Raw genomic sequence first — 12,362 nt, forward strand, 5'->3', positions numbered from 1 at the left:
AAATACCCTAAAATAAAAGGTGACATTATATTCTGTCACCTCATATGATCTCAAATCCAAAATGCTGGAGTATAGAGCCACATTTAAAATGTTATCTTCACTGTCAAAATAGAGATGGTGTGGACTGTATACTCAATACAATCTAAATCTGATACCTCACTGTCTGTCTTTTGACTGATACTGCTTTTTAAACTGCTCTGGTCAGTCTACTCAAATATTTGTACTATATATTTTTCTCTCTACAAGCAGTACTTTGATAATTTGTCATTTTTAATAATGATACATACATTTATGAATAGATATGCCAGGTTTCAGGACACTGATATAACTGAAAATGTGTAAAAAAAAGTATTGCCACTATTTTCACCACCAAAGAATAGCAGTGTGATTTTAATATGATTTTACTCTTTGCAGGCTGTCATGGTGTCTAGTCAAAGAGGAAGGCTGTGCTTCTCTGGTCTCAGCTCTGAAGTCAAACCCCTCACACCTGAGAGAGCTGGACCTGAGCTACAATCACCCAGGAGACTCAGGAGTCAGACTGCTCTCTGCTGGACTGGAGGATCCACACTGCAGACTGGAGAAACTCAAGTATGTAGAGGGTTTATGTCAATGTTCATATCAGACATGTTGGAGTTATCAGGCTAGTTAAGACAAACATTCTTATCACCCCTTGGACAAAGTTATATGTGTGTGTGTGTGTTTGTGTGTGTGTGTGTGTGTGTGTGAGTTCACGTGTATGACTCAATGACTGTCTGTTCTTCTGCTTACTGCTACAGTGTGGAACATGGTGGAGAGTACACAATGAAACCTGGACTTAGAAAATGTGAGTGTTGACTGCTGTGAAGAATATGACTAAGAATAAGTCTTAATTCAAGTGAAGTCAAAGTCAAAGACCACCATCATTACTTACTTGGTCATATTAAATATCAGCTGTAGTTCTACAGAAGCACAAATCAGGGACACCAAAGTTTACAAAGAGTTGCTTTGACAATGTGTGTGTCTGTGTATGTGGCGTGTTCCTGTTACATAAGAAATGTGAGTGTGTGTGTTCATGCATACAGGTGTGAGTGTGTGTGTAATTAATGGGAATAAGTGTGTTTTACATTACCATACAGTATAACATATGATCATTCAGCAAGTCTCAAGATACCTTAACTTCTCCTTTTGATACCTAGAAACATCTACATTAAATGAATTAGTGAAAAGTGAGTTAACATTCTAATGTGAATGATGATGATTTTTAATATTGTGTCTGGTTTCCTCCATCAGATGCCTGTGATCTCACACTGGACCCAAACACAGCAAACAGACACCTCTCTCTGTCTGAGGAGAACAGAAAGGTGACATGTAGGAGAGAGGAGCAGCCGTATCCTGATCACCCAGAGAGATTTGAGGGCTGTGGACAGGTGCTGTGTAGAGAGGGTCTGACTGGGCGCTGTTACTGGGAGGTAGAGTGGAGTGGGGGATGGGCTGATATAGGAGTGGCATATAAAGGAATCAGCAGGAGAGGAGGGGGTGATGACTGTGGGCTTGGATACAATGACAAGTCCTGGAGTCTGATCTGCTCTGACTACAGTTACGGAGCCAGGCACAATAATAAGTCCACTACCATAGATGTCTCCTCCTCCAGCTCCCACAGAGTAGGAGTGTATCTGGACTGGCCAGCCGGCACTCTGTCCTTCTACAGAGTCTCCTCTGACACACTGACCCACCTGAACACATTCCACTCCACATTCACTGAGCCCCTCTATCCAGGGTTTAGGTTTTGGTATGATGACACCTCAGTGTCCCTGTGTCAGGTGGTCCCTGTGTCAAACACAACATGATGTTTACCTCTAATCATGTGTTTTATGTTTGATCAGAATATGACATTTAAATACATGGAGTAACACACCAGTTTGGGCCAGTTTATTCCTGTAACTAATAACCATGGTAACTCTGTGTCTGTCTCTTTCCGTGATCCTGCGCCCTGTGAGAACGGTTCAGATGCACCACACACATACACACTGGACACACACTGGACACACACACACACACTGGACACCTACACACACTGGACACACACCTACACACACTGGACACACACTGGACACACACACACACACACACACTGGACACACACACACACACACACACACACTGGACACACACACACACTGGACACACACACTGGACACACACTCACACACACACACACTGGACACACACTCACACACACACACTGGACACACTGGAAACATACACACACTGGACACACACACACACACACTGGACACACACACACACACTTGACACACACAAACACAAACTGGACACACACACACACACTGGACACACACACACACACAGGACACACACTCAACACACACTGGAAACACACAAACACACACACACACACACACACACACACACAGACACACACACACTGGACACACACACACACACACTGGACACAGACTCACACACACTGGACACACACTCACACACACACACTGGACACACACACACACACACACACACACACACACACACTGGACACACACACACATACGAAAACTGGACACACAAACACACACTGGACACACACGCACACACAAACACTGGACACACACACACTGGACACACACACACACTGGACACACACACACACTGGACATACACACGCACACTGGATACACACACCGAACACACACACACACTGGACACACACACACACACTGTACACACACACGCACACTGGATACACACACTGAACACACACACACTGGACACACACACACACACACTGGACACACACACGCACACTGGATACACACACTGAACACACACACACTGGACACACACACACACACACACACACACACTGAACACACACACACACACACGCTGGACACACACACACACACACACACAGACATACACATACACACACACTGGACACAGACACAAACACACACTCTCCAGTGTGTGTGTGTGTGTGTCCAGTGTGTGTGTGTGTCCAGTGTGTGTGTGTGTGTGTGTGTCCAGTGTGTGTGTCTGTGTGTCCAGTGTGTCTGTGTGTGTGTGTGTGTGTCCAGTGTGTGTGTCCTGTGTGTCCAGTGTGTCTGTGTGTCCAGTGTGTGTGTGTCAAATGAAATGAAATCAAATGTTATTTGTCACATGCGCCAAATACAACAGGTGTAGACCTTACCGTGAAATGCTTACTTACAAGCCCTTAACCAACAATGCAGTTCAAGAAAGAGTTAAGAAAATATTTACCAAATAATAAATAGTCACACAATAAAATAACAATAATGAGGCTATATACAGGGGGTACCGGTACCGAGTCAATGTGCGGGGGTACAGGTTAGTCGAGGTAACGTACATGTAGGTAGGGGTAAAGTGACTATGCATAGATAATAAACAGCGAGTAGCAGCAGTGTAAAAACAAATGGAGGGGGGGTGGGGTGTCAATGTAAATAGTCTGGGTGGCCATATGAATGTCCAACAGAGCTGTTGCCAGAGAATTTAATGTTCATTTCTCTAAGCCGCCTTGAACGTTGTTTTAGAGAATTTGGCAGTACATCCAACCAGACAAAAACCGCAGACCACGTGTATGGTGTCATGTGGGCGGGGGGTTTGCTGATGTGAACGTTGTGAACAGAGTGCCCCATGGTGGCGGTGAGGTTATGGAATGGGCAGGCATAAGCTACGGACAACGAACACAAGTGCATTTTATCGATGGCAATTTGAATGCACAGAGATACTTGATGAGATCCCATAGTCGTGCCATTCATCCGCCGCCATCACCTCATGTTTCAGCATGATAATGCACGGCCCGATGTCGCAAGGATCTGTACACAATTCCTGGAAGCTGAAAAAACCCTGTTATTCCATGGCCTGAGTACTCACCAGACATGTCACACATTGAGCATGTTTGGGATGCTCTGGATAGACGTGTACGACAGCGTGTTCCAGTTCCCGCCAATATCCAGCAACTTTGCACAACCATTGAAGAGGAGTGGGACAACATTCCACAGGACACAATCAACAGCCTGATCAACTCTATGCGAAGGAGACGTGTCGCGCTGCATGAAGCAAATGGTGGTGACACCAGATACTGACTGGTTTTCTGATCCACTCCCCTACCTTTTTTTTAAAGGAATCTGCGACCAACAGATGCATATCTGTATTCCCATTCGTGAAATCCATTGATTAGGGCCTAATTAATTTATTTCAGTTGACTGATTTTCTTATATGAACTGTAACTCAGTAAAATCTTTGAAATTGTTGCATGTTGCGTTTATATTTTTGTTCAGTATAATAAAAAAGAGCAGTTCTAAATGTTTGATATGATGTTAGTCACACTAAGTCATTCCATCCTTTCACTAAAGCTCTAAAGTAACTTTTTATTGACAGATGCCTCATTTCCATGTGTTGGATTTTGATGAAAGGAAATCCCATATAGCCTACTGGACAGGACTTTGCTATGGCATCTTCTGTTTGGGTGTCTCAGGTCAGGTCTGAGCCATGATCAGAATGTGTCTCTGTGTCTATTTCCAGCCCTGCCATTTCTACCTGTCCTGATCTAGTGTTTCACCCCTGACCTCCTCACACAGTCTCACTGTCCATGTCTGCTTTTAGCTCCCACCTCTACTTCACTGTGTTATAATGGACCTTATGCTTGTTATGTCAGTTATCAAACATACTGACCTTTCTGACCCTATCCCATGGCCCTACTTTCTACAACTGAACATTTAAATTCCTCTATGAGTTTTGTTTAGTGTCCATTTACTTATTTATGTATTTGTTGTATATTGGGGTTGTGCCGCAGAGCATCATGGGGGTTTGTATGTGTTGAGATGATCACGTTCCAGATAAATGGTTGAACTGATTCCTGTTTCCTGTCTCATCATTATTGAATTGTTATACAGACGTGGTTATGAAACCCACGAGACATAACAACAGATTGGTGATGAGTAAGTCTGAATCTAGAAGAAGTCAGACAGAACAGGTAATAAGACGTATGTGGATATTGTGGAGATACTTAAAGGACATTTTTCACCAGAACCACTAGTTAATGCTGAACGGTTCAGGTTCCACAGGAGACATCAGGAAGAGGGAGAATCAGTAACAATGTTTGCTGCTGCATTAAAGAAACTATCAGAACACTGAGTTTAATGCTGTTCTAAATGACATCATTAGAGACAGACTAGTATCTGGGCTACGGAGTGAAGCTACACAAAAGAGACTGTTGACTGAAAGTCATCTGACCTTGGCAAAGGACATTGAAATCAGTGTGTCCATGGAACTAGCTGCTAAAGAGGCTCACCAGTTGAGTTCATCAGGAACTTAGTGGGTTCATCTAACAATCCTAATCACCAGTTGATACATTTGAATCTCATACACAGGGTATACCTTCCACCTAGAAAACATCATTTAATACAAATCATAACCTCTCCTCTGTGTGATCAATGTAATCAAGGTGCCGTTTGGCTCCTTTATGCATATACATATGTAGCCAAACAACAATTGACAGCTGGTTATCTGCAACTGAAACCATAAAATAACTACTGTAGTGGGTTGTTTACCCAACATATTGCCCGTTCGTCATCATTTTAGTGCAAATGTGTACCTTATTGATTTTATTATTTTAATTGTATTTACCTGCAATAACTGGTTTCCATAATATTCGAATATATATTGTAACAGTATTGTGTCTCTAGCTGTACAACCATTCCTGCTGCTATTTGTTCTGATATATATTTTAACAGTATTGTGTCTCCAGCTGTATAACCATTCCTGCTGCTATTTGTTCTGATATATATTTTAACAGTATTGTGTCTCGGCTGGGATCTTCGTTTCCCGGTGCAGGTTCACTGGAGGAACTACGGCGATGCCTGTAGTACTGGGCGATGAGACTTGGGCATTGGCTCCTCCTGTGTTGGGGTTGGACTTGAGGAAGTCGTTAAGTGCCCGGAGGGTCTCTGATATTTGGGAGAGTTGTTCTTGCAGTGCTCCTTGGTGGGTAATAACATTCATGATCTGGGTGATCTCTGCTGGGCCCATGTTGGAGGCAGAAGCTTGCTGTGACGTGGTTGGACCCAGGAGCAGAGAAGACACCAGATGAGGAATCAGTGGTTAAGGATAAATACAACTTTACTAAGAAACGGTAACAGGAGGATCACAGGAAAACAACTAACACTAAGTCTCGAAAACTCACTCAGGAGACAAAAGCACACAACAATTCAAGCTTCTGCAAAGGACAACAGAAAACACACCTCTCAACAGGGAAATCATAATGAGTAATAGGACACACCTGACTGTCATTAATGTCTCTAGGACGGTCTCTGGTGACAGGTGGAGTTTCTCCCACTCTTCTCTGCAGATCCTTTCAAGCTCTTGTCAGGTTGGATGGGGAGCGTTCTGCACAGCTATTGTCAGGTCTCTCCAGAGATGTTCGATTGGCTTCAAGTACGGGGCTCTGGCTGGGCTGCTCAAGGACATTCAGAGACTTGTCCCGAAGCCACTCCTGCGTTGTCTTGGCTGTGTGCTTAGGGTTGTTGTCTTGTTGGAAGGTGACCCTTCGCCCCAGTCTGAGGTCCTGAGCACTCTGGAGCAGGTTTTCATCAAGGAACTCTCTCTACTTTGCTCCGTTCATCTTTCCCTCAATCCTGACTAGTCTCCCAGTCCTTGCCGCTGAAAAACATCCCCACAGCATGATGCTGACACCACCATGCCTCACCGTAGGGATGGTGCCAGGTTTCCTCCAGACGTGACGCTTGGCCAAAGAGTTCAATCTTGGTTTCATCAGACCAGAGAATCTTGTTTCTCATGGCCTGAGTCCTTCAGGTGCCTTTTGGCAAACTCCAAGTGGGCTGTCAATTGCCTTTTACTGAGGAGTGGCTACCATAAAAGCTTGATTGGTGGAGTGTTGCAGAGATGGTTGTCCTTCTGGAAGGTTCTCTCATCTCCACAGAGGAACTCTGGAGCTCTGTCAGAGTGACCATCGGGTTCTTGGTCACCTCCCTGACCAAGGCCCTTCTCCCCCGATTGCTCAGTTTGGCCAGGCTGCCAGCTCTAGGAAGAGTCTTGGTGGTTCCAAACGTCTTCCATTTAAGATTGATGTTTTCCACTGTGATCTTTGGGACCTTCAGTGCAGCAGAGTTGTTTTGGTACCCTTACCCAGATCTGTGTCTTGACACAATCCTGTCTCGGAGCTCTATGGACAATTCCTTCGACATCATGGTTTTGTTTTTGCTCTTGTAGTATCTGAACATTCCAGAACTTGGCTCTGCTTGCGGAAACATCTGGAAAGTATTACTATAGGGGCCCCCTAAGACAGAGGAGATTCGGATGTGTAAAGGCCAGGGATTGGTCTATCTAAAACCACCCATATTATGTTACATAGGATATAAATACCATGTTTTTGAACAAAGGACGGGGAGAATAACATATTAGAGATTGGGTCAGTTGTTCTCCAGATGTCTGCAGGAATCTGTAAATTGATACTGTAATCTTTGATGTAATAAACCATTATAATCAAGGACAGTGTCAGCGGATTTCTTGTCATCACAGCATAACAGCATCGTTGTCTCGACACCACAGAATGGCGACGAGGATTTGGGACGTGTTGCGTCTTTTCTCAGCGTTCCATTCATGAGCTACGAAGTGACTCCCGCTCAAGATGCCGGCAAATAAGGTGAGATTTCTCACAGCTTTGGGCGCTGGTCGGTTCGTGTGCTTGTGTGTGTGTGTGCGTTGAGGAGATGTACCGTCAAAGGACTTGTGTGTGCGCTTTGCTGTTATTTGCTGTGTGATGAGAATCCGTTCTAAATTTCTAAATTTGTTTGCGTTGGGAACAACAGTGTCTATAAGAATTGTTAACACTGGGCACACGGATATTTGGCTTGAATAAAATTAAAAGGAGTGTCCAGGGATAGCATGAAGGAATAAGGCCAGGAAATAAGGAAAAAGTATACTTTTAGGACGTCGCTGATTTAAGGAAGCCCTCAAACGAGGCGATCATTAGGATGGGCCGAAAATCCTGAAAACTCACTAGGTTGATTTTTAAGGTCAGATCTGGGAACTGGAGTTTGTGGAAGATACATTCCATTGTAAGTTACCTCTCGACATATAGTTGACGAGGTATGTGTTCGAAGTAACCTCTCATTGAATATCTGCAACTCGAGGTAGCAGAAATTTAGGAAGGAACAATGAGAAATAAGGAGCGACGGTAGCATGCTTAGTGTATTGTATGAACGGATGCATTCCTCTTGAATTGTGTGTGTGTGAGAGGAAGAGGGCCTATGCGTGTGTGTAAAAGGGGAGGTCTCTGCTGTGTGTCGACTAAGGATATGACAACAGGGGTTTTAGTTTTTTGTAAGGAAATATGTTAGTTAAGGTTAAAATCTTATGAGTCTCCATTAGAGAGAACGTTAATAATTGTTAACTATATATGAGCCCCTGGGAGGACGTTAAGGTTAAAACCTTATATGAGTCTCTATAAAAGAGAACGTTTAATAATTGTTAAAAAACTATGAGCCCCTGGGAGGATGTTAGATGTAATGGATAAGAAAATAAGTCTACAGATTAGAGTAAAAGATGTGAAGATAGAGGAGAGAGAAAATAGATTGTGGTAAAGTTAAGAAACTTCGAAGTAGGATTTGTGTTCTATGTTCTGTGTTGGTTTGTGAGTTTTGTTAAGTGTTACTGTTTGTCTGTGTTGGAAATAACGGAGGGACAGCTGGTCTGTCTGCTTTCTGTTGTTTAGCTTGGAGAGAGCTGCTTGGGAGAGCTCCTCTCGCTCTGAAATTGCACTGGTGAATGAGCTGCGCATGCGTGGGATTTTATGAGTTTAGAGTTACGTAGACAAATATGCCACTCCCCTGCCTGCACTGAGCTGCTGTGACACGCAGACTTAGTGCAGCAGGGATGTGAAAAGTGGGGAGATTTTGAATACACACAGATAAAGTATTCTGTTTGATAAGTGGCTGTTGCTTAACTATGAAACTATTTGATTGAGATCTATTGAATTTATAAATGAGAGATATGTTGACGGATTAAAAATAAATAAATAAATAAATAAAATAAAATGTTATTGCGCTATATATAATATTCCTGAGTTAAGCTGTTTGCTTATGTCTTAGCGCGAATGTGAACATAGGTATGCATAAAATACTAAATTGTTGTCTGTTTCCTTTGTTCTTCTGTCATGTGAGAGACGAGAAGGAGGAGACAGAGAGAGAGAGGAGGTGCTGACGAGTGCATCATGCGACAGAGTGTGCTGCAACGGATTAAGTCAAATCAAGGCTAGTACTGTTCTATTTACAAAACGTACCTTCCCATAGAGGATATTTTGTGTGCCTAGCATATTTTATGTTGTGACAATTTAACAGGGACTTGGCAACAGACTGATCAATTGATGTAATTAAGAATTGCACATTGGAGTTTTTTGTGCATGGGTTGGTTTGATTAGAGTTGTGTTGGTTATCCAGCACTGACATTATTTTGTAAAATTAAGGTAATTGGGTGATTATTAAGCAATTGGTTTGTGAGTGCTGTAGTGTTGCTGGATTACAGGTCTTTCTTTTTTGGATTGCTCTGAAGTTGACTACTTTCCTTTACTTTTCCTAATCGGATGTGGTAAGATTGCCACTAATCAATAATTTGGTAAAATAAACATTAATTAATACATTAATAAATTAATAAAAATAAATAGATGTATTGATAAATTAATTAATTGATTTAATAAAAATAAAAAAAGGAGGGAAACATAAGCTACATAGTTTAAGTATTTTTTGGTTTACAAATTAATTGGTTTAAAATAATAATAATAATAAAATGATTCACAATAAAGGAATATAAAAGAGTTGTTACAATGGGGAAAAAGGACATAAAAACTACGAAAGTAATTACTCCTGTTGATGTAGTACAAAATAGTAATCCTCTAGTTAATGGTATTGCAAGGTTATCTGGAAAATGGAATAAACGTTGGCCTGACATTGAACAACCGTGGCCAGTGGAAGGGACTCTTAACCCAGACGTCATCGTGATAATGAAAGTGCTTGTGGCCACATATAAGGCAGATCAAAAGAAGGGGAAAAAAGGGGAACAACTTAAAGAAAAGAGACAAAGAGAGCTGGGTGTTCTTAAGCTGTTTGAAAATGAAGGACAAAAACTGATAAAAGATACAAAAGATAAAAGAGACAGAGGTATAGAGAAAATGGCAAAAGAGGTGAAGGTGACAGAAAAACTAATGGCAGAAGTCAATACACCTTTCTCACATACGGATTCAGCAAAAAGACCCCCACCTTACGAGGAAGAAGTAGAGTTTAAGGACGTCTATCCTCAGCTTCCAGTGATCATTCAGGAGGGTGATTATTGCATCAGAGATGAAGATGAACGAATAATAGAGAGAGGACAAGCCGAAACGACCACAAAGATGAATCCAAACTCCAAAAGTAAGAAGAAAACGAGATGTCTGGAAACTAAGGGTGGAGTGAGGTTCAGGAGAATTGAACTTGAAGATGATGATGATGATGATCAGAAAGATTCAGAAGATATCATGGGTGGATATGACCCTGTGATCAGATGGAGGTTGGCCAGAGCGGAAAGAAGGGGTGATGGAAGTTGGAAGAAGAAGAGTACAAGAGATTCGAGTTCTGATGAAAGTGAAGATGAAGACAGCGATAAAGATTTGGAGATTAAAGGTGCTTCATATTCAAGAGGATTTTATCCTACAATGACTAGCACAGAAGAAATACAAAAAGATATAGATCGATGCATATCATGCTTGGATAAGGCCAATAATTTAGAAGAAGTAAGAGAACTGGAAGAACAACTCAAGAAGCTGAAGATACAGAAGAAAAAAACTGCTGAAAAAAGGATCCCAAGAATTGGAGAAGAGGTATACATTGAGGCCAAGACAAGGGAGCACAAGTAAGAAGATGATGCCAGTGATAATTCGAGGACAGAACCTGGAGTATAAGCCTTTGCAGAATACCGATATGTCAGATACAGTGGGGAAAAAAGTATTTAGTCAGCCACCAATTGTGCAAGTTCTCCCACTTAAAAAGATGAGAGAGGCCTGTCATTTTCATCATAGGTACACGTCAACTATGACAGACAAAATGAGAATTTTTTTTCCTGAAAATCACATTGTAGGATTTTTTATGAATTTATTTGCAAATTATTGTGGAAAATAAGTATTTGGTCAATAACAAAAGTTTCTCAATACTTTGTTATATACCCTTTGTTGGCAATGACACAGGTCAAACGTTTTCTGTAAGTCTTCACAAGGTTTTCACACACTGTTGCTGGTATTTTGGCCCATTCCTCCATGCAGATCTCCTCTAGAGCAGTGATGTTTTGGGGCTGTCGCTGGGCAACACGGACTTTCAACTCCCTCTAAAGATTTTCTATGGGGTTGAGATCTGGAGACTGGCTAGGCCACTCCAGGACCTTGAAATGCTTCTTACAAAGCCACTCCTTCGTTGCCCGGGCGGCGTGTTTGGGATCATTGTCATGCTGAAAGACCCAGCCACGTTTCATCTTCAATGCCCTTGCTGATGGAAGGAGGTTTTCACTCAAAATCTCACGATACATGGCCCCATTCATTCTTTCCTTTACACGGATCAGTCGTCCTGGTCCCTTTGCAGAAAAACAGCCCCAAAGCATGATGTTTCCACCCCCATAATTCACAGTAGGTATAGTGTTCTTTGGATGCAACTCAGCATTCTTTGTCCTCCAAACACGACGAGTTGAGTTTTTACCAAAAAGTTCTATTTTGGTTTCATCTGACCATATGACATTCTCCCAATCCTCTTCTGGATCATCCAAATGCACTCTAGCAAACTTCAGACGGGCCTGGACATGTACTGGCTTACGCAGGGGGACACGTCTGTCACTGCAGCATTTGAGTCCCTGGCGGCGTAGTGTGTTACTGATGGTAGGCTTTGTTACTTTGGTCCCAGCTCTCTGCAGGTCATTCACTAGGTCCCCCCGTGTGGTTCTGGGATTTTTGCTCACCAATCTTGTGATCATTTTGACCCCACGGGGTGAGATCTTGCGTGGAGCCCCAGATCGAGGGAGATTATCAGTGGTCTTGTATGTCTTCCATTTCCTAATAATTGCTCCCACAGTTGATTTCTTCAAACCAAGCTGCTTACCTATTGCAGATTCAGTCTTCCCAGCCTGTTGCAGGTCTACAATTTTGTTTCTGGTGTCCTTTGACAGCTCTTTGGTCTTGGCCATAGTGGAGTTTGGAGTGTGACTGTTTGAGGTTGTGGACAGGTGTCTTTTATACTGATAACAAGTTCAAACAGGTGCCATTAATACAGGTAACGAGTGGAGGACAGAGGAGCCTCTTAAAGAAGAAGTTA

The 12,362-nt window shown here is 42.5% G+C and overlaps 1 protein-coding gene across 1 annotated transcript in view; it reads left to right on the plus strand.

Annotated features, from left to right (window-relative positions):
* The window catches only part of LOC311125133 (NACHT, LRR and PYD domains-containing protein 3-like), a 29,193-nt gene extending 27,252 nt beyond the window's left edge, over nt 1–1,941 (plus strand). The window contains exons 12-14 of the mRNA XM_084199196.1: nt 415–588; nt 777–823; nt 1,270–1,941. Of these exons, the coding sequence (XP_084055322.1) occupies nt 415–588; nt 777–823; nt 1,270–1,826 (778 nt within the window). The 3' untranslated portion in view covers nt 1,827–1,941. The remainder of the gene's footprint in view (nt 1–414; nt 589–776; nt 824–1,269) is intronic.
* The last annotated feature ends 10,421 nt before the right edge of the window (nt 1,942–12,362 follow it).

The sequence above is a fragment of the Coregonus lavaretus genome, assembly GCF_964263955.1.
Source record: "Coregonus lavaretus genome assembly, contig: HAP1_SCAFFOLD_254, whole genome shotgun sequence".
Taxonomy (NCBI): Eukaryota; Metazoa; Chordata; class Actinopteri; order Salmoniformes; family Salmonidae; genus Coregonus; species Coregonus lavaretus.